At 34.8% G+C, this 24,464-nt stretch overlaps 3 protein-coding genes across 5 annotated transcripts in view; 2 read left to right on the forward strand and 1 right to left on the reverse strand.

The window, feature by feature from the left end:
• Positions 1 to 5,447, forward strand: part of LOC138706491 (alpha-tubulin N-acetyltransferase-like) — a 50,293-nt gene extending 44,846 nt beyond the window's left edge. For both annotated transcript variants that reach the window (XR_011334019.1, XM_069835837.1), the window contains one exon: positions 1 to 5,447. Coding sequence is in view for 1 of the 2 variants with exons in the window: in XM_069835837.1 (XP_069691938.1) it covers positions 1 to 49 (49 nt within the window). In the remaining variant the exon portion in view is untranslated.
• Positions 4,849 to 24,073, reverse strand: amx (TM2 domain-containing protein 3 almondex). The gene is made up of 6 exons (XM_069835839.1): positions 23,693 to 24,073; positions 21,066 to 21,124; positions 19,032 to 19,169; positions 10,418 to 10,539; positions 6,782 to 6,925; positions 4,849 to 5,294 (listed from the first exon to the last, which is right to left on the reverse strand). The coding sequence occupies exons 1-6, from the start codon at positions 23,775 to 23,777 to the stop codon at positions 5,159 to 5,161; spliced, it is 684 nt and encodes a 227-aa protein (XP_069691940.1). The 5' UTR covers positions 23,778 to 24,073; the 3' UTR covers positions 4,849 to 5,158.
• Positions 24,051 to 24,464, forward strand: part of LOC138706490 (zinc finger protein 235-like) — a 24,857-nt gene continuing 24,443 nt past the window's right edge. Inside the window, exon 1 of one of the 2 annotated variants that reach the window (XM_069835834.1) lies at positions 24,051 to 24,192. The gene's annotated coding sequence lies outside the window, so the exon portion shown is untranslated. The remainder of the gene's footprint in view (positions 24,193 to 24,464) is intronic. The other variant, XM_069835835.1, reaches the window with a different exon arrangement.

The following is a 24,464-nucleotide window of genomic DNA, read 5'->3' on the forward strand; positions in this document are numbered from 1 at the left end:
GATGGGGATCAGACATAAATTTCACATCTTGGAAAACAGTTTCATGTAATGACTGTGGCAGCTGTAAAGGAGGTTTCTTGCCAATAGCCAGAAATGATAGAAAAGTGGCAAAGTATATAGCGAAATAATAGTGAAATATAGTATTAATCGTATTCATTATTTCAGTTTTGTAGATGAAGATTCAGATACGTAATCATCTTTTAACATAACTGATCCATATGTGTTTTAAAGACAAAATTTAAAAGATGAAACTGTGTGTACTTGTATATTAATACATATTTGTAGTATATATTTCCAAATTATAATTCCTAGCAAGGAGATTTTCCTCTTGATGCAGAGAGTCGGAATGTAGGATTAATTTTATCGGAACATAAAATTTTAGACTCTTGAATAAAATGAATAAAAAGGAAACATTAATTTGATAAAAATAAATATAAAATTTCAAGCATGTCTACAGATCCTTTAAACAAAATCTCTGTTCTATTGAAAGCCGAAGATTTTCACTAAAATGAAACGAGATTTTAAGCATAAGGAATTTGACAGACGTGCTCGAAACTTTAATTTTTTTTTTTTAACTATCACTATCTTCCCAATGCATTCGAGAATTGTAACCTAAGGCACTTATAGAAATAGAAAAATTAACGAGCTAATTTTTACAATAGTAGATTAAAGAACTATTTCATACATCTCACATTATTGTGAATGCTCACATTTAAATACATTTATTTTAACATTATTTTCGTTCTCGTTCTCATCGTTTCTGTTCCCGGTTTATTGTGAACCAGCCTTTATCTGTTTGAGTTTTTCGCAACTGTAAGGCGAATGTCAGATAATCACTTGGCAAATTGTCGGTCTCATCTCGCCAAATACCATTTCGCTATCACCAATTCCATTGACGTGAATAATCTAGTAGTTGATACAGCTTAGATAAATAACCTATTATTTTAAACAGATATTACTCAGATTGTAAATCTCATCAATATCTTCATTGTAGTGCTCTACCCGAACAAGTGCGATAAAAATCTTTAGAATGGCTTTCTTCAGAAGGAAAGTAAAGCTGGGAATCCGATATTGCAGATTCGTGGCACATAGAACCCGAATTTCTGAATGAGGGCTATAGGTAAAATTTACTGGCCATTTCTTGTCCATGTCAAAATTCAATTCTGGATCATCCTCTTCACCAGTCCTGTCGTTGGAGATACTAAACTCCACTTTACAAATTTCTCCATCTCAGAAATGAAATTCATCTCTGTCAAACTAGCATAATTCCAAGAAGTAACACTGACAATAATGGGAGGCACTGAAAAGAAACATATTGTTTATTAAATTCAGTGAGATCAAGCCGTATTTGTATTTAATTATACAAATTAGAAATGTGGATGAAGTAATTTATTCTTATTTATTTTTTATTAGTTTTATATTAAGGCTCATTTTATGTTTAAGGCTGAATTTTTGTATCCATTTTGTCATAAAAAGAACTCAGTTGAGTAAATTTTAACAATTTAATGAAAATTTGTGCTGTACATAGCAGCTATACAGTTATACAATGAAAGAGTAATGGAACGGAGAAAAATTCTCTCCGGCGCCGGGATTTGAACCCGGGTTTTCAGCTCTACGTGCTGATGCTTTATCCACTAAGCCACACCGGATACCACCCTGGCGTCAGACAGAATCGTCTGTTTTAAGTTCCAACTCTTGGGTTCCCTCTAGTGGCCGCCCTCTGCACTACATCATAGATGTCTATGAACGAAGGACTGAAGTCCACACATGTGCTGAGGTGCACTCGTTATGACTGACTAGTTGGCCAGGATCCGACGGAATAAGCGCCGTCTTAAATCACCAGTGATTTACGCATATCATATATATTATTTAATGTACCGAAGTACATATGAAGTCGTATGATGACGCAGAATATCTGCATGGAAATATCATACTTCGGTACATTAAATAATATATATACAGTTATAGCTGATCAACCCAAGCCTATCCAAATGTATGTTCCTGCCCCCTTATTGGACGTTACAAATAAAGATTCCTTTGAGATTACTCTTCTTAGCCAGAGTAACATATTCGAACAAATACACGTAACAATGTGCAGTGATTTCTTAATGGTGTTATAATTACTTTCACAGTTTTTGATAAACCGCATTGTTAGAAATAATGTAAAATATTATTCGAAAGATTTGTTAATGAGATCATGTAAAAGTATTTTGTTCAGTAATTAGTTTGTTAGTCACTGTGATCTACGGGTATTGCTAGACAGCTATTTAACATTAATTATCTATTAACACTCTTTAATCTGGCAGCATTATACCAGTAATAAATTTATTACATTTAATTATATACCATTGTACATATTTAATAATAATAATAATAATATTGGGATGGTCTTGTAAATAGCAGCGGTTTAAAACCTCTGAGAATAGACATTATAAAATTCTGAACGAGATAAAATCGGTTAAACTTTAAGATTTTACTCAAACATTTGATTAACTTGTAATTTTATTGTAAAGTATTAATATTATGCTGTTCCTTATACAAGAAGTAATTTAATTTTAACCAGACGTACTCAAAATATTTTTCCTATAGCCACTATCATGAGTTAGCAACTGATTCATGAATTTCAGATGTGATTGTAATACAGTAATACACGACTGCTCAACACTGGATTATGGCCCACCAACTTATTAATACAAGCAGCTTGCATTTACGTTCACTGTCAGAAGCAGAATAAGCTGTCAGACTGAAAGAGCCCGGGTTCAAGCCCAGATAGAAGTGAGATTTTCGGTTTTTCCATAATTGCTATAGGTTCACTCTGACTACTGTAAAATTAAATAGTGAGAATTTTTCAAAGCAGTGAAAGGTGACCGGAGCATTTTACTGTCAAAATCATCATTTAGCAGTCAGGTCGAGAAACCCTGAACACTTTGTACCGTCCTATCATCTGTAAACTTAAATCATGTATCTGTGGACACTAATACTTTCTCATTATATAAAATATAGAGAAAGAGTTGCAATTCATCAAATAGATCTTTGAGTTTTACGAAAATACAGGTTTTCAGCATTTCAGATAACAGAAGAGTGGTTTTTGGAATGCCATTGTCTGTACACAACCCTTTCTTGTAACTTCTTGCACACATTTCATTCAATATTCATTATTTACACAGTAAGTCATACTGGTTGTATAAGTATGCAATATAACTATTTTTTACTAAAATTATTCGAATTCCTTGACAAAAACGGGCTCTCTACCTAAGATTCAGCCAGGAATAATGGACATGAAATATAACCATAAACAAATGATTTACTCGAAATTGCTTTCCTTCCCCCTTCCCAAAATAAAGTGGAAAATGAATTGGAATAGGCAGTAAGTCTTCAAATTCTTTCCAGCAAATACGAAGAGATTCTGTTTTCCTGTTAAAAGAAATAATAATAAATAAATACTACTTACAAAGTTATTCCTTCAATTGAAAACTTTTCATACCATAATTTATAAGAAATGGTATCTACTCGTTCATTAATTACTTCATAAAATACAAGTAACTACTCCTAACCATTGTGAAAATATAGCCCCTAAAAAACTTTATTTTTCTGTAAAAGTTGACATCTCTAGAGAATAATTATGTATTCTATGCTGTGGAGTAACAGCATGTCTAACCATGAAACAAGTTCAAATCCTGGTTGGGACAAGTTACCTGATTGAGATTTTTTTCCAGGGTTTTTCAACTCATTAAGAGCAAATGCTGGGTAACTTTCAGCGCTGGATCCTGGACTCATTTCGCTGGTATTATCATCTTCATTTCACTCAGAACACTTGATAACTATCACAGTTGATAAAGTGTCATAAAATAACCCAATAAAAAAAGTATGTATTCTCAGAACCCGAATCTCATTCTCTCCACATCATTTAAAAGCCAGACAGGATTCACCTCAGGGCAATCTTTTTTATTTATCATAGCACAATCTAGAGCATCCAACTCCCTCAAGTGTTCCATTTAATAGATTCACTGGCCTTGCTATCTAGGCATTTAAGAGCAAATCAGCTGTTAATTTCAATATAAAAGTCAGTAAATAAACATGTTGTCCCATTGAAACATGATTTGATGTTTACTGAATTTTACAGTATTAATTAAACTTTTCTATTGAAGTCCCATAAAAATATACTGGATTTCTTTAGTTTTGACAAAACTAAATGCGTGTGATAGTACTAAGAGGTGATATTTCTTATAGTTCACATTTCTGTCTATAACCTGAAGGAAGTTTATATGTTGCTAGATTTTATTTTGGAAGGAATTATCGCTATAATATGGGTTTAAATGATTAGCTTATCATCACAGTTTTATGGAACGAATTGAAGTATTGAAGTTCTACTGTAATTCCATTTCATAACAGGCCGCCTCTTGGGCATTTGTAAAGAATGTAATCAGTATATATGCCGTTAATACATTTCTATATGTATTATGAATTTGAAGTACTTATTTTCGTAAGTAATAAAATAATAATAATGACGATGATGATGATAATAATATAAGCATTTTTAATATGAGACTATCTACTTTATGTGCATTTCTTCATTATTAAATAGTTTATTTTAACTGTACGATTCATAAGTGAAATCAGACATTTCACTTTTTGAGGTGATTCTTTTATGTACAGTGCGGGAAAGGGAATTTTTATCTTATTATTATCCAAGATTTTGAATGATAGTTAAAGAAAATAAACTGCAAACGGCAATATTATTGATAGATCTGCTGTGAAACTCACAAAACGTATGAGAAAAATTTGTGCCACCTTCATAATATGTACTTTCCATATTGCAAATCCTATACAAATCAAAAGAACTTAAAATCTGTATCACAGTAAACTTTTATTAAAATCTACTATACATGTAAAATACAAAATATTTACAACTTCAGTGTTACATCATTAAATAAATAAATGATCATGATCATACCCTAATTGTCACATACTTAGACATAAATCGGTATTTCGTTTTCAAATGTTTATTAATTACAGTAATGGAAGAGATGCAATCCAGTTTTCAATTCAAATCATATCTGTTAACAAGCTATCTCTGGGATGAAGGGGACCAAATTAACTTGCCCATATTTCTCAATGTACAGATTTCTTACAAATTATAACTTTATTCAAATATATTTTATATATACAGAGACCCATCTGCTGGACCCAGATAATGTAGAGATATTAGAATAACATCAATCAGGGTCCAAACTCCAAGGCCTCCAAAACTGAAGAGTTTTCCAATCCCCTCTTGCCAATGTCCAAGGTAGAACCTGAAACCAAAACAGTAACAGACTGACTGAAAACTGACGCTATCATTCTAAAGTCTGACATTGCTATAGTACTATCATTGCGTCTTGCATAAGTTAGTTCCTGATGTAAACAAAGGAGTGGAGAAATAAATAAGCCACGCGATTGGTTGTAAGGAACAAAACACGTATATGGCACATGTGAGCTGTATGTAACTGGATGAATCATAGTGGTGAATAACATAAAGCAAGATGTCTTGTGCAGCTGTACAGTAGTCAACAAAAATGCCTTTATTATCAATGTATGTTAGTTTCAAACACACAAAATAAAGCCAGGGATCTACTGAAAAAGAGAGGTAATTAATACTTTACAAGTAAAATTTGCTTGTAACTAATATAAATCAGGAAAATTGTGTTTCACAAAAGATTCTTGTACACTTGTATTTTATTACCCTATACTGATTCGTTACAAGTGATCTTATCTTGTATATGTAGATATTCCTATAAATGAAAGGAAAGTAATACTTTTAAATGTTACTGGTTTTAGAATATATTTATATCAACTATGTAGCGAAAGTGATGGTTGAGTTAATGAGAGTTGCCAGATATTTAGAGAACGAATAAACAGCTCTATTTTTGAACAGGAGAAGTTTTGATAAACATTTCCATGGAGTATAGGGTATAGGTTAGTCAGAACATTCTACAAAAAAGTCAGGCATCAGTTGTTAAATATGCTACCTACACTACTTGGTTATTCATAATACCACAAAACATTTTTCATCATTTTATTATGGAGTTACTAATAAAATATTAAATAATGTATTTGCAAATGATTTACAAGACTTTATAACTATTTTGTGGAAAAGAAAAATGTAACTCTATACTTTGCAAGAACTTTTCTGGCTTTTAAGCCATTACTCCATCTGCTGCCTTGGCTTATGGTGAGCATATGCGCTTCCCATCCATCCAAGTGGTCTAGAGTTCGATTCCCGGCATGGGCAATGAAAGAGATTTATCTTTCATCTATGGAAGTTGGTGCTTATCCTTTGTGTTGGCTCAGCAGTGGCCTGTGCCATGCTGATCACAAGGCTCGCAATTATTTGCCTGTCTAATGTGTGGTTGAAAGAGAATAAGCCGAATAAAGACATACTTCATATACTATTATTCATAATGGCAAAAAAACTCGACTGCATAATTTATTAAAATTACAATATATGTCATGCAGTGATTTGGCTAATATTATGTCGAATATAAAACGAAAATGAGAATTTTATTTTGTGGAACTATTTCTTGTGAATGCAACGGTCTGTCTGTAATCCTAATATGGAAGAGTATCTCTCCACCTCTTTGTACACATCAGGATCAAACTTATGCAAAATTATTTTAGTATGTGATAGTTCTGTCTGGATTGCTAACATGTTAACATTGTGTTGTAAAATTTTATATTTCCCCCGCTTCCCCCCCCCCCCCACAAATTTGGAGTTTGGTGGTATATATTTTTTAAATCTTACCTGTCAGCTCCAAATCCACCCAATGTAATGCTCAGAACCAGAGCCGTGCTCCATTTGTATCCGCCAGTCCAATTGCATGGGACATTCTTGCGAAATGTTCTACGTCCCAAACATAGCACATCACTTTTCACTGTGCAGTTTGTACTAGAAAGTAAGATTAAAAACTTGCATTAATGACTTGAAATAAATGGGAAATACACAACCTAAATTTTAGTAAGAAAATAATGCACTTTCAAACTTTGATATATTAGATATGCAAGACTACATTATTAAATAATACATTATCGGTACATTTAATGTTAGTGTGGTAAGAGAATTTATGAAGACAGTAACAGTTCTTTTAGGACTGTTATAACCTATCAGTGCCTCTGATTGAGGTTTTGGATGATATGTACATCTATTATCAGGCAGTACATCGTTTGACGATATGTGTCGGAGGAAAACTATTGTTTGTATACATCTGAAGTCTGATTAGTGTAATGTTACTAGTCAGTGATGTATACAATGGAGGGGGAAAGGAACTGGCCACCCTACCCCACTATCTCCTGGCTTAGTTGCCTCATAAGTGGTGCCTTGTTGGCATCACTTGTGAGGTTCAGACCTATTTTCGGACAGTTGACTAAACAACAATAACCTACCAGGATGATGTTGGAGCATAAATTTTCAATCAATTATTGGCTCTATCAAAAGAATTTCTTTGGTGTTCTTTAAAGCAGAGTTAGAACTAGAGACAGTCCTAAGTATTTTAACTCATATGGACTTTAAACAGCCCTAAAATCTTGAGCATCAAAAGATTAGTCACAATCTATTCTGATGGTATTCTCTGCTCTGGATATGTGATTTCAAACAATAGATGTATTCTGAAGCTTAATGAATCGCATTTCATAATTTACATACTAGATCATATCTTCTTCTAGACTTCAAAGCCGACACTTGAGGTTTCCATCCCAGAGTCCCATCCTGTACATATGTTTTGTAAGGATACAGTGTCCTGTTAGTAAACCCTTCACAGTTCTCAAGTTGGTTCTTTTAGGGCTAAGACCTCAGTAACGTCTGTAGTTTCCTTTAATCCCTTCAGAAATCTTAAAATTGCACTATGTCTCATTTTATCAAATTTTGTTTCATACCATATTATCAATGCCATGAACAAAATGTCCATAAATAACTTAGGAATAAAAATAAAATCAATGTATTCCACAGTAAGTCTTTCCAAAACAATTTGTAATTCTTCCTCCTTTGTAGTTATTAACATGTCTATTTCTGTATTTCGAAAACCTGTTCCTCATTTTGATAGATAAATCTGAAATGTGTTTAAGATAAACTGTCACTGTAATAGCCCACCATATTTATATCACTGAATGCTCAACATTCTTGGGAAGTGTGCAGAATAAGCAGCATTTACCATAGAAATATATTTAATCATATTCGATAGCAGTACACTTTGTCTTTGGGATGTTTTTCCAAAATCTTTTTTCAATATAGCAATTTTGTTTGTTATGAACAGTTAAAATATATTTGTAACACTGAAAACAAATAAACCCCTCACATATTTCTAATAAACATATAGTATTCAAAATGTAAATATTAAAATAAGCTAATTAGAGAAGATAATGTATGTAGTGTTATTATATTGCAGCTACTCGTAGACAGTAAATAAAATATTTTATTTCTAAATTTATTTAATAAAATTTATATAAAGTTTTTCACTTTTATAAAACAAAGCTGAGGTGCTAGTAGTTATGTAAAGAATGACAAATGTCTGGGTCGCCTGCTTGATGTTACGATCTCTTACATTTTCCACCAGTCAGCATTTTTATAGACATTAAAGTATTTGAAACTGGATGCAAAATGATTCCCTACAAAATTTTAAATTATCAAGGAAATATTTAAACTACGTAGATAGTAGAATTTCTTAAATGGAACATAAACATTTTTTAAAAGATGAAATAAAGAAAAAGCAGAAAGATGATATGAACAAACTTTGCCTACATTTTTCGGAAGCATTAGCAACGTTGTGCACTTACACAGTATCAATGTAATTAGAAAATATATACACTGAAATTTATTTTTTGCAGACTGCTCGCTCAATGACCAAATGACATAAATGTCATTTTATTCCGTCAATATTAAATAGAGTAATAATAATAATAATCCGTGGCACTACAGCCCGTGGAGGGCCTGGACCGACCAGCCGGCTGCTGGCCCCACGCCCACATGCGGAAGCAGAGTTGGACGATCATCCAACCAGATTGGAGGTATCGTGTGGTTAGCACGATGATCCCCCCCAGCCGTTATAGCTGGTATTCGCAACCAGATTTCGCTACCTATCGTAGCTCCCCAAGTGCATCACGATGCTGGGTGGGCACCGGTCCCATATACTGGCCGAAATTTCATGAGAAAATTTCTTCCCCCATGAGGACTCGAACCAGCGCGCATTCCGTAACGCGAGTCCTAGGCAGGATGCCTTAGACCGCGACGCCACGGCGCGGGACATTAAATAGAGTAGTTCATAATAAAAATATAAGGTTAAGAAAATGTTTTGTAAATAGTATGAAAAATAAAAAGCAGTAACAGGACTACATTTATTTTAAGTATTACAACAGTATTTTATAAACAGATATTGATAGTACTTAGTCAAAGTCAGGACAATTTTAAAATCGCTGAAACGTTGTTAAAATATGGTTTACATAAAAAGACATTTTTCTATGAATGAGATTTATTTATGTAACAGAGCTATTAATACAAAATTAAATTATGATCGCTAATTTTTTCATTAATCAGTAGCCTTTATTCCATGCTCTGTACAGAATTCAGAAGTACGTAAATCCTGTGAAATGTAACGAAATCACCTTAGAGCATAGACAGATTGCATTTATAATGACACCAACTAAGACCAATTTGCATCTGCAGAGATTTGAGGGATAAATATGTGGAAGAAAGGAAAATCAGTAACTCATGTAAGAATAGCTTTAATAGCTTTCTTTGATATGTTACATTTCAAGATAAACATTATCAAAGCAAGCAAAATGAAAGAATGAGTATTGTAACATTAACCTCATTTCCTTGTAAACGAAATGTTTTAATGCTTATGCAGACCAATTTTTAACTCTTTATGTGACACTGTTAATGGCCCAGAAGGAGTGTAGTTCAGAAAATTGGAACAACAGTTGTTGATTCTTTCCCTCTGTTTTAAAATCATTTTATAAAAATTAATATGTTTCGTTTAAAATATTGTATCTTTCTGTTTTTAAATAATATTCCCTGGGTATAGGAATCATTTTGCATGCCCTTTCAAGTTCTTAATGCCTTGAAAAAATAGTATTTCAATTGACACATGTGGAAAATATAAGTGAATATATAGTTGAGCATCCTATATAGTAAAAAAAGCAAGCTTAAATATGAACAGTAAATAGTAAAATCAAAATATAAATATTGCTTAATGACGCCACTGCACAAATCGTGTAAGAGTGTGATATGTGTAGGTATGCTTACTTTGCTTTCCTAAAAAAAAACTGTGATTGGTAGGAAGTTTGTGTCAAGAAACCAAAGCATTTATGTTTAAATTTCCAAGTACACGCATTCTTCAGTCATAAGTATAATAACACTTTTTTTTTCTCTCGTAATACTAGTTATTACCTGTAGTATGATCGAGGTGATGTTATGGAGAGGCATTTTGCACTGTATTCACACGAGTGCTCCCATGGTTCTGTTTGATAACAATATCTGCATAATGCAGTGCGAATGAAAGTTCTCTCTCCCTGAAACAACATTATTATATTGAAATTACAGTTCATCTTCATTGTGAAGAAAAGCTAGGCCGTATTTCAGAATGCTCTTCCACACAATTGAACAAAATTGAAGGTTGATATGAACATTTATTCAGAACCTCTTTTGTTTGTAGTCGTGAGTCTTTTAACGTACAATACATCTTTTGTCTGCACCTGGTATAGGACACCATGCCCGCAGATCAGATGTGATGAAAAGGGTACGATTTGAAATGCTTGTAGCTCGGTTTGTAATAGTCTGAGGAATACGGCAGTGGTATCACGTGGTAGGGTGAGGACGTATACATGCTGTGATGGATGGTTTATCAGGGTTTCGCACTTGAGGTGAGTGGAATGTGGCCGGATGCAAACTTAAAATTACCACGTTTCTTAACACAGCAACCAAAGGAGCTATACATGTGTTTGACCACTCAAATTATTTGTTATGGACTTGTTAACAAAAAAGTGCAAAAAATAGTAGCTCTGCAGAGTATTGGCCTACAATGACTGCAGACCCAGGTTCAAATCCCAGCGACTGCACAGTCATATTTGTGGTGGACAAAGCCAAGGTTTTTGAGAGTTTTTCTTGGGATTCTCTTCTTTTCGTCTTTAATTTTTTCAACAGTAATCTCACTAGAAGTTTTGATTTAGCTAGAGAAAATCAAAACTCTAGTGGGATTTAATTGACTATTACACGATTAGAAGAAAGTATATAAAGATTATCAATAAATCTTAGTATTAAACAATCTGTGATACGTGACTATCCATAATATCATATAGCAGAAGCTATAACAAACATAACCTAAATAGTATAAACAAGCGTTAGAAAAGTTTTAATTAGGGATGATTAAATAAACAAGAAACGTTTTAATTAACGATGATGAAATAAAAAATAAACATGAATAATTTTAAAAGAAACAATTATTGAAAGTACAATTTTCAAATTTGAATGTTTTAGTGGTTGGTGGTTCAGTTGATGTTATATTGGACGTGTGTGTAAAAGAAGTGAACTCGTTGATTTAGGCTACATGGTGTATCCCTCAACTTATTCAGGATTTCCGAATGGTGCTCTTCATTTATTTGTAAATAGGGTTTCAGGGAAGATGCATAGCTATGACCAGTGATCTTTATTAATTCTTGTTCTTGAATGCCAATGCGAGTCATATTTGAAAGTGCTGTGCATCGACTGGAGTGGTTTGTAATTTTCTGTTTTTTGACGTCTAGACCAGTGCAGTTTGAAATGTTGGCAAACAAAGAAACAAATGCTAGGGTAGTGATAAAAATAAACAAATGCTAGGGACGCAATAAAATTAAACAAATGCTAGGGATGCGATAAAATTGTGCGATAAGCAGCCATGATTGGTTGAAAGACGTCCTTTCGTACCATTTTATTGGTCAAAAGTAGTGTGACGTAGTAAAAGTGTAATAGTCAATATAAATCATCATTTCAATAGTATCTACCCAAAATTGTGCAGCTGATGTATTGTGACTGGTGTAAAGATGGCATGAGTCTGAGGAGGTATGCTCTCAGGGAGGGTGAAAAGGCACTCTAGTAGGATTTCACCAGACCTTGAGCCTACATGGCTGAATCGACAAATGAAACCACAAAGCTGAGTCACAATGTCTAACAAGAAGGCAGCCATTCCCATATAAAAGAGTGGTAAGCACAATAAGCTCATTTGAGGCTGTGGTACTCACCTTCGGACTCCTCCTCTGTTAAAAAAAAAGTGGAAGATAGACAGCTGTGAATTATGTGATTAAAACATCATGACATATAGGGGAGAGAGGGGATACATTGGACAGTTTACCTTATTAAATTTTTGTGCATTAAGCTTATTAATTAAAAAGATTCTTTCCACCTGGTTTTGATTTGCTGGACATCTGGCTGTCACTAAAAATTTAAATCATTTTCATATCAGTAAAACTGAAATCATCATTTGAATAGATTTGAAGAAATGCACTTTGTCCAAAGTATCCCCAGATATGGGGATACATTGGACAGAAATCAAAATATTTTGTGTACAGAAAAAAATGATCATACATGGTCTCTAAATTTCAAATACAATAATACTAACAAACTACAACTAAATTCACATATGTACAATCAATACAATACATTATTGGATACAAAATGGCATGAAATCAAAGTCAAAATAGGTCATATTTTCAAAACGCTTTTTGTTGTCTTTAATAGGTTCAGGCAACTTCAGCACAGTCTCCTCGTATGACACAAATGATACTGGCTCATCAGTTTCAATGAACCGATTAGAAGCGATCTGACGTTTAAAAAATTTCACATCATATCCATCCACGGCTCGATTAACAATTTGGGCTACATAATTTCTTGAAGTGTTTTTACCACTAACTCTGACAATTACAAAATCTCCAGAATGTAAGGAGTAAATGGGTTCAACTTCATTTTCATATGAATCTTGATCTGAGTCAGAGGTATTTTCACCTACTTCCTCTAAAGATGATGAAGACCTCTGACGAACTCTCCTCTTCTCTGCCTGTTTTTCCTTTGAGTTTTTACATTTCCGTTCCACAATCTCATTTTTTTCTGGAGAATCTGTTGCTATCATACAACGACCCCTTTTTCGCCCACGACAGGACAATTTGCGAGGTGGTGCTTTTGGAAAGGGTCTTACTTCTTCAGGACTGACATATGTATTTTCGGTTTTCGAAGATGTTGGAGTTTCTAATGTTCTAGAGCTGGCAACTGAAGTAATTATAGCATCTTCTACTTTAGATCCTGCTTGTTCTTCTGCAAATGATCCTGGAGAACTTTGGTGGTTCAAAAGCACTGGAGGTGGGCGATATGATACTACAGACGACAAGAAATGTTCATCGGAGAATATATTTCGGTCAAATGGAGAAATTCCACAAGATTTAAATCCCGATTTAATGTTTTCTGGGATCGCTGCTCTGTCTCATGCAGTTGCACTCATTCGTGGTAATTCAAAGATTGTCACACTTTCATTTGGATGACTAAGGTGCCAGGCGTTAACTGCTTCATTGAAGAATTTCTTGAAAGGACCAAACACGCAGCGGTCCAGGGGCTGGAGCTTATTGGATTTGTGTGGTGGGAGGGTCAAGATGGTAATGCCATTTCCCTTGCAATAATCTAGGCCTTCTACACTCAGGTGGGACTCATGATTATCCATGATCAGCAACACAGGATTCCCATTTGAACAACGTACATTTTCTTTAAAAAATATCAAAACGTTCAAGAAATTTTCCGCTGTCATCCAACCTGACTTGTGGACAAGACCCAAGGCCCCTGTAGGTGCACCAGTCATCATGCGTGCTTTGTCAAAGCGAACACGGGGAATATACACACACGAGGTAAGGCATTCCCATTTGCTCAAATGATACCAACTTGCGTCACAAGTTCACCCCGCTCCCTGGAAGTCACATGTCCTACCTGTTTTTCACCTTTTTTGCGATTACTTTTACCACGGGTGGTACAGTGTTCAAGCCAGTCTCGTTTAAATTGAAAATCTGATGCGGCATCAATTTATGTCTCTGCAGCATAATGTCCAACTTATCAAAGAACTGGCCCATTGTTGCTCTATTGAATGCCTGCATTCTGTCTAGACTTGTAGCTTCTCGTGTTCTGATGGAGAGTGCTGGGTGTCTTTTCAAAAATGCTGAGAACCAACCCAAACCAGCCTCCTTATTTGCTTCTCAAGATGCAGGTATTGTCATCAGTTCATTCTTTTCAGCATATTCGAAAGCCAATCGTCTTGTTTTTTTTGGTGTCAGCCCATAAAACTTAGCTGAACATAACAACAAATAATCAGCAAGAGCTTCTTTCATATGACATGGAATTATTTGACGATTCTTAAAATTGGACTTGAAATTCATTGAATCAAATCCAACCTCCCTGGATTTCTTCACATACATCGCCAAGCGGGATTTCTTGACACCATGCTGTTCTGCAGAAGCTCACAGAGACATATTATTAAGTAGTACATCATCAACTGCTGCTTTAATATCCGCCTTAGAAAACTCGTGATCTGTTTTTCTTGTGTAGACTCGAGGCATCTGCAGACAAATAAAGCAAATAGTTCATTGATCTAATGTAGACATATTAAAAAATAAATAAAAAAGAATATTAATGCAAGGGGATACATTGGACAACACTGTCCAATATATCCCCATGTTCTTTTCTGGTACTTTTTTTCTTTTCTTTCACAAAGGATTTCAACTTCACTAAAGTATTATACATGAAATGAATTCTCATAATATCCACAAATATACAACGTTATAACTTGTACTATGATTTGAAAAGAAACTATTTAATAGAGAATAGCACTTACCTCAATATTTACATCAAAACTACGAAAAACTGGAAAATGCTGCTGTTCGAAAATCTTCTTTGTACTTCTAGTCAAAAACACTGTACTTTCATAAGATATGAACAAATGAATATCTCTGATCATTGATGCTAACATGGACGGTCATATAGAGGGAAATTTGCATATATCCATTGTATCCCCATGTCCACTGTATCCCCTCTCTCCCCTACCAGTTAAAAGTATTTTTTCGTTATCAAAAAATAACTGAAAAATACTACAGGAGAGCACATCTGATGTCTCTATAACACTCTCGGGCTAAACAATGCATAAGTTTATAAAATGGGTACAATATTTAACAATGTGTCGAAGAGGGCAAAACTACCATACACGAAGATTTCAGACAAATATGTTCATAAAACGTTCATCTTTGTTTAATTATGTGGAGAGAAAATTCAAATTCTGACCCGATTTTTTCATTCACCTTGTGTATATTACTCAGTAATTATCTGTGATCATAAAGAAAGCTGTGAAATATGTATTACAACTATTTATGTTACAATGTTAATCCCATGACATACATATTATGTTAAATTATACATTGGTAAGTAGAGTCTGAATATATATGCAAAACACAGGTTGCATATGTAATTCTGAAACATACGCGAAAGTTTCACTTGAAAAATCCGTTAATTTCCATTACATACTGCAAAAACAAATAATGAGTTACATTCATTGATGTGGTGCATAATATACGTAATTATATTAATTATATAATATACATAATTATATTAACTGTAATCGCGTATTTATAGTGCGTACTTTTTGTAAATTCTTGTACATGTTTGCGTATGTAATATAACTGTATTTGCATATGTATCTGGACTCTATTGACAACATAGTTTCTGGTCTGACTGAACAAGTACGCACACTATATTTTGGTGCATTAGTGAATCTCAATTTGTAATGTAAGTTGCAGTATTTTGACACAGTTCTAGTGTGAATTTCTCTTATACTCATTGTATTACATATAACTTAGGCTACAACTTATACAAACAGCCATGTAAAAACATTATTTAATCTCTGTTAATAAGATTAACAGCATCCTAGTGATATTCATCATGAGCACTTACATGACTCGGATCCTGAAACGGATCTTAATTTATAGAACATTCACAAATATGGGTAATGGAATTTTATTCATATTAATTTATCTTTATAGTATATGTTGAGTTGAACATATGTTGAGCATTGTTTGTCAATTAATTAAGAATATTTATAGTTGGAAATGCTTTCAGAATTCCTGTAATTCAGTTATAAGAACGTAAGGTAAGTCTTATGTATAATGTTGGAAGAATACAGTTGTTAAAAAGTACTTATTCATTTAATAGCAAGAAGTTCCCTTTTCCATGCCTTGACAATCCATATAGATCCTTTTAAATACTTCTCTGTATCAGCACTCTTAAGGAAAGATGTAGACAGAATATGAAGGAAGACTCCTCTACTAAATTATAAAAACGACAATACTTATAAGATTGAAGTTTGTGACTGTCATTCAATATGAGATGCAAACGAATGACATTCCTTGAGCAAAGTCGCAGACTCATTGTTAGAAATATATAGTTCTTACTTACAAATGGCTTTTAAGGAATGCGAGGTACATTGCCACCCTCACATAAACCCATCATTGGTCCCTGTCCTGAGCAAGATTAATCCAGTCCCTACCATCATATCTCACCTTACTCAAATTCCTTCTATGTATCGATCTCCCCAAAGGTCTTTTTCCCTCCAGCCTCCCAACTAACACTCTATATACACTTCTGGATTCGCCCATACGTGCTATATGCCCTGCCCATCTCAAACATCTGGATTTAATGTTTATAATTATGTCAGGTGAAGAATACAATGAGTGCAGTTCTGTGTTGTGTAACTTTCTCCATTCTCCTGCAACTTCATTCCTCTCAGCCCCAAATATTTTCCTAAGCACCTTATTCTCGAACACCCTTATTATTGCATAAAATAAAGAAAAGGTTCTGTCACAGATGTTACAAGATTTGTGAACTCACTCCACACCTTATTAATAAAAAGTGTAAAACTCAGGTTTCTGCCTTAAGCGAAAAGAGATTCATTCTCATAGTGTCCATGTGAAAGCTTTGCAAATCTCATCTCATCCAATTACTTCAAAAAACATATTTTATAGCCGTTTCTTCCATGTCATGGATGTTACATTTTCACTTCATTTTTCCAGTTTCAAAACAACTGTAACATTTCTAAGTCAAAATATTCACTTGAACTGTAAGATTAATTGTTATTAACCCAAAGTACTGAAAATAAGTGGCAGAAATAATACAGTACGGTACAGAGTAAAAAGTTCCTTGATCCTGGAGCTCTGGAATTAACAGTGCAGACTCTCAGAATATTTCTTGAACAATTGTTCCTTGGAGCTGATCTCTCTCTGAGTAAGTGCTGCAAACTTTAGAAAAACAAAGCAGTACCTATTACCCAGCCAAGACCACTTAGATTCAATACCCATAAAACTTGTAAAATATTTTCCTTTTGAAAATAAAACATTAGAATATTCAAATTTAGAGCCAAATCTATGCTTTACACTAGTAATAAACAAATGCTTCTGGAAAAGACTTTTTCATTAGAATTTCCAGTTTGCCCGGACTGGCTTAGTTTCAATCCTGAAACAGGGTGACATATTCTACATATTGGTGTATTCCTGATACAGCACATAATTTTTTTTTTTCTGTGAAAGTCTGTCTGTCAGTATTGCTTATATTCCACTCTTGTATCTCAAAACACGATTGTGAGGTGTGGACGGGAACATTACATCATACCTTTGCTATCAACACATCTGTTGTTACCAACAATCAACATTTTCAATTACAAACAACTGCTCAAATTGTGACATACCGGTACTGTTGGTTTTGTTGTTGGACGAATGTGTTGCAAAATCCAAGTTTTTCAGCGGTGTGACATCTGAACCAAGTTATCAATTGAAAAGTGAGGATCTTTGTGAAAGTGAATAACAATTTTATAAAAAAAATGTGAACAATGTATTGCGACAAATGAAGGACATTTTGAGCAACAAATCTGAAGTAAGTACAAATTCTGCAACTCTTATTGCAAGTGTTGTATCAGTGATGAGCGCATCTTACAGTAACCCAGTCATAGCTCTGTGGGGACTAGTACCGCCTATCTCCAGTCATGAAAAATGCTCTTCACTGTATTAACTATAGTCCCGTCGCTCCAATTTCCGGCAGCCAATCACGTTGCTGGTCAGCTATATTTAAACGTGTGCGTCTTGTGATTCGCTGATGCATTTCCTAAGGCTCGATAAATACTTAATATAATCGCCCGCCATTTTGGCTCTTTCGTTGGGTTTGCAGAAAGCACACGAGGACGTTATTTGCTGCTCAATTACAGTGCGCTTGATTTATTATCATAGAAGCTACGACATGATAATGTTTAACGGTGCAGCAAATAGATCCCTTGTCTGGTAGTTTGGCAACGAAAGAACAAAAATGGCGAACGATACTACCTACCTAGACTTTATAGAGCCTTCACTTCCTAAGACATAAGCAAAGAGGAGGAGTCATGCCGGGAATAACAACATCGCGACTATAAAAACTTGTACAGATACGGAAATAAAATTTGGAGCTCCCTTATTGTATAAGTTTCCCTTACAACACACTGCACATGCCCAGTTTTCCAAAACAATAGTCCACACGGCATCACCACGCATCAAGAACTCTTGTTCCGCAGTCTCATTCGATTCCATGCTTTGCCAGATCAGAGTAGTGGCAGAAGCAGATGGTTGATGGACGAAGTATTAGATCCTTCAGTATTTTTTTATATATTTTTTTATTATAATTAAATTTTTTTTTTGTTTTTTTTCATTAGGAAAACGAAATGGACCTTTCAATATATATTTTTTTATATTGTTCTTTTTGCAGGGTCAAGCCAAATACAATCCCACGTGACGTGGGAAATAATTTATTCCACAAAGAAAAAAAAAAAAGACTAACAAACATCCGTTGCAGTTGTCCGAAACAATTTTATGTTAAGACAAAACAATTCACTGTACACAGGGACAGAATCCATGATCTTCTGCACGTGCATATTTTAAGTTCACCTTCTTTCCACCAAATTACTGACATGTTATTTTCTTAAATTACTTACAGTGCAGTTAACTGTGGGTGGAGGGTCACAAGTTACATTGATTGGACTTCCATATATACAACTCTCGTTGAACAGACAACGAATGCACTGACCTCCCAGCTTGTAGCATTCAATATCAGATGGACAATTCTGTGAGACCTAAAAAAACAAATTATACAATGTTAAATATTAAACCTGACGAAACCTGCCCAACTCATTGTCTCCTGTGTGGAAAGCTTATGTTCTCCTATTGTGCGACTTAAAACCTTACTATTATGACATAGTTTCAGTTATTGTCTACAGCTATCATGTTGCCCACAAGATAATCACCAAATATCTTGGACAGTCACTCTGTATGAACGTTTAGTGTTTCCTAGGTCACAACATGTCACCTCCCTCTAAACTTTTTGTTTTGCACAAGTAGGCCGACTATCATTTTTCCAATTTTCTAACAAGATTATGCACTACAGCTCGACTAAGAGCTTTGGGAAAATAATCTTCAAATCGCATTTGCACCTGTCAGAGTCAGTGAGTACATAAAACCATAACACTTGCTGTTGTACAGTAAGCCGAGAAACACACATTTCAATCACGTAATCACCACAAAAGAAATTCTCACTTGTAGTGACCAGATCCACCAATATACATAACTCCCTTTCTTAAGGACTGAGTGAATCCAACTTTCTTGTGTTTATCCTGTGTTATCTGAATGCCATCTCAGGCCATGATCTTATCCACTGTACAGTAGTGGCAAAAAAAACCGGAGCGACGGAATAATCAAAGTCCCCAAAATGAGCCACTGCGCATGCCATGCCCGCATTCACAAGATAGCGAGTAATCTATTGAAATTGTTGTAGTTTCGACTGCTGACGTAGCCCATTTCGAAAGCCATTAGAAAATAAGCTGGTAAAATTCATGTTCTGGGAATAATAAGTTAATTAAGTAGTAAAATATCGCTGCAATCGAAAAGTATTTGGGAATAAATTTGAATAAGGAACAAAAAAAAGTTTCCTTTCCAGGCAGGATTCGAACCACGAAAGTCTTAGTTACCAGTCTATCGTGCTCTGGAGTGAACAAGGCTCTGAAATCAGCTACAAGAGTCGGTCCGGTTTTTTTTGCCACTACTGTACATAGTACAAAGTATATAATGAAAATTCATAACAGTTATGAGCAGTAGACATCTTGATGACAGATTAATGAGCAGAAATCTGTTGTCACTTCAACCCACGGATTAAAAGCCCTATGGTTTTTATCTTTGGGAGAGTATTAAAAAGAAATGTACAGGACAAATACCCATACTCTGGAACAGATACTGAGAAATTCACTTCACACTCCATAACAACAGGAATGTATGGTGTTAAAAATGTGTGGACATCCGAGAGAGGGGGGGAAGAAGAGGGGAAAATCAACATTTTGAACATCATCTTTGAGGCTGGTGAGTGCTTTTATATAAAGCCATGTATTCTATGTTTATACTTAACGTAACAGTAATAGTGTTAGTAACGAGTGACTGTCACAGATATTCTTTTGTAACTACTTTGTGTTTATCCTGTCTCATCTTAATGTCAACTCTGGCTTTGTTCTTAATCAATGTACACATTGCAAGGCACGTAACAAAAACTCATAACACAGTTGTGGACAGGGAGAGACATATTCAGTGACAGATTAATAACAAACATCTGCTGACACTTCGGTCTCTGGACTTAAGGCCGCCTGGTAGTAAGGTTTTAAATCAGGCATTATGAGCTACGTAGGCTTATGTGACAGAGAGGAACATTAAGGGTGCTATTCATAGACATTTCGCTAGGCTGCGCTACGAGAGTGCTAAACTAGCCCCGGCTGTCGACTGTTTACTTGTACAGGATTCATATTATATAATATCGCTAACACTGGTTTATGAATATGAAAAACGTTAGTTCGCTGATCATCCACCGGAAGCTTGTGCTAAGAATGTCTATGAATATGGCCCTTAATGACTATAATTATCACTGGTTAGCCATCTTCACTATCTAACTTGTGACTTAAACGAATAAAATGACAATTTCGAACACTTACAACATTGCTATGTGCTGGTGTTGAATCAGGTCGTGAATCTTTTACAATGTCAGTGTCAGCTGAAAATATAACATCACAATTACATTACAAATCTGTTCATCAATCAATTGGAGAAATTTAGCACATTGATAATATAGAGCGATCAGACGAGGTGTGGACAAGAGCAACGAGTTTTCACTGTGTGCTGCTGATGCACTCTCAGTGGGGAATGGTGAGCTAGCAGAGGCGATGTCGCAAGCATGCACATGTTCGTCCTAGCTCATGTCAAGATTAATGAATTAGTCTCCAAGTGACTGGCAAGTGACTCAGTACATATTACGTGTATATATTTATGATTCATATATGTTAACCCAGTCTGCCAGCCAAGTACGAAGGCGGTTTGAAACACGATTCCATCATGTAGAACAATCCATAATCTTTATAATAAATTTCAGGCAATGGGAATGTTCAGCTTAAGAAACAAAACAGATAGCGTAGGGTTCTCACACATTGGATTACGATTTTTATTTCTGGGGTACATTAAAAAATGTATACAAGACAAACCCACGTACCCTGGAAGAACTGAAATGTAATATTCGTCACGAAATTGACAGTATTAATCGACCATAATTACAGCGAGTTATGGGGCATTTCATAAAGAGATGCCAAAAACGTGTGGACAATGAAGGTGGCCAGTTTCACCATCTCCATCAATAAAGTTGGTGAGACAGAAACTTATATGGTTGTATCATCGCAACTCTACACTGTCCATTCCCCGCCATAAGCACATCAGCAGCATACAGTGAACACCCTGTCGCTCCTGTCCACACCTCATCTGATCTCTCTGTATTATATAATCTATAGGTCATGTGGTCATCCTCGGTTAACATGCTTGCCATTGGAATCCGAAGTTCGCAAGTAAATTCTAGCCGAGAGCCATGGATTTTTAAGTGCAATGAAGGTAAGTGATCTAGGCCTACCAAAGTAATGAGGTTAGGCTCAGTTTATGTAGGCATAAAGGTAAATGAGCATTAAGCTATTCATTCAGCATTTACTGGTAATCGGTAAATTTAATTCCACTTTTTTTCTTAAATATACTGTACTACAACATTCAGTCACTTTATAGGAATGTGCAACAATGACTCTGTCTTGAGCAGCAATACTGCTGCAGTAGAAATAAGAGAAATTAAAACAAAATGAAGTAACATAATACATTCTAAAGACAACACAATAGTTAAGAATATTACGGATTAAGCTGACATTACAAATTACTTTATTGGCATATACATCAATATGCACGGCGTTAAAGAAGAAAAAAAAAGTAGGAATGTAGAAACATTCATAAGAATTTCAATAAAAAGAATTTTAATTTTGGGCAGGCCTAAAGGCATATCCTACGTTATAGAGTGCAGAATTCTGTTTTAATTTTCTTCATTTAAGTTATATTGTTTAGTCAACTGTCCGAAGACAGGTTTGACATCAATAAAGTATCACTCATGAGGCAACTAAGTCAGGAGATAATGGGGTTGGGTGGCCAGTTTCTTTTCCCCTCCACTGTATGGGCATACATCGCTGACTAGTAACATATTACACTAATCAAACTTCAAATGTTTTACAAACAATAATAATTACCGGTATGCTTCCTCTGACACATATCATCAAGTGAGATGTAGCCTACTGTAGATATCTACCTACCTATCTGCCTGATAAAAGATGTACGTATCAGACAGAATCTCAACTCGAAAATTTATATTAATGTGATTAAATCTAACGCTGCAAACTCTTACAGACATCTTGGTGCATTTTTATGTCAACCACACAATGTATAGGCCTAATTTTAAACTTATTTTCTAGCTAAAGAGAAGGATAATAAATCTGACGTTCACCTGTGCCGGTTTTACAAGGAAAAAGTTGGTTTTCTTCTCTACCCCTTCCTCCTCGACCTTAGTAAAAGTAGCCCCACTGTCAGTGATGAGGTTACATAGAGTTTGATGAAGAGATAGATTAGTGATAAGTAGTCTCACTGTCAGTGATCAAGTTAGATAGAGGTTTTGGGAGATAGGTTAGTGACAAGTAGCCGTCGTAGCTCCACTCTGAGTGATAAAGTTAGGTAGGGTTTGATGAGAAGATAGATTAGTGACTGACAGGCAATCCCACTATTAGTGGTAAGGTTACACAGGGATTGATGGGGTGTTAGAGTAGTGACAAGTGCTTTGAGCAAAAATGACGCAAGTGAATGCCAAGCCCATTATCCCTCTGTTTCCAGAATTATATGCACAGTATTGACCTTCACTTTATCGTATAGGATACATAATGGATTTGGAAATTTATATTAACTGAAGAAAAATTAACAAGTTCCTCCACGAACTTATTATCACAATGAGGCAGTCATAATATGGCTCCTGAAATTACATCAACGTTTGCCTGTCAATGAAAACTATTCGGCCTACTTTCTATAAATACCGTAAATGAGTTATAGGTTAGGTTTGGGACATTTTCACGAGAAATATTATCATTTAGAGGAAACTTTGGGTGTTACAATATTGCTGGTATACCATACTGCTTTAAATGTTCAACTGTCATGGTTGTGTGTGATTTGACATGTCAAAAATATTTTTGTTAGCACTGTTTATGTCAACATAACCTACTCGATTTAGACTGGTTCACACCATTCAGGAACATAAATAGTATTATAAGTAGTACGGAACGTATATTTAGTTTAACACACTGCATTATGATTATATTATGACACGAAATATTATTATGTCATCAGGGATAGGCTCCAAGTATATTCACAGTCACTAAACATTATCACATTTTCATTTATCACTCTTCAAAAGTCTTTCTACTCGATACATCGTTAATCATCCCGATAATTGGTGTATCGCTATGGCGATATATTGCCACAGTCAAATGGGTCAAACACAATTAAAATAAAAAATAAGAATGAACTGAGCTAACGGAGCCGACCCTTTCCCCCACTGAACAGTAGTCTGATTCTTGACTTAATAGTAGATGTCAGGAAATGCCTAATGGCAAACAATAAAATATTTCACAAAATAGGTGTATTGGTGGTAAAGTGGTAAACATGGTGTGTTCCAATGCCTTCTCGACTTCGATGTAAATGTCGTCTGCAACTTTATGATAGGTACGTGCAGTACGCAACAAACAAAGCCAAGCTTTTTTAGTGAATTACATGTCAGTTGTAGGCGTTAATAATATTAAATATTGTGAAGGGAATATTATGTGGGTGTTAAAACAGTGCTAACTTTGTAAAACAATATTTAGAAGGCAGTGATGGTTAATATTTGTTAGTCTCTAGTAATTGTCAAAAGGTTTGTGGCCGTGAATGTTTACATTTATAATGACGTTCATAAAATACAATTTACATGCAGTAAGATATCTATGAGTCGCATATTT

Source organism: Periplaneta americana, chromosome 9 (assembly GCF_040183065.1).
Source record: "Periplaneta americana isolate PAMFEO1 chromosome 9, P.americana_PAMFEO1_priV1, whole genome shotgun sequence".
Classification (NCBI taxonomy): domain Eukaryota; kingdom Metazoa; phylum Arthropoda; class Insecta; order Blattodea; family Blattidae; genus Periplaneta; species Periplaneta americana.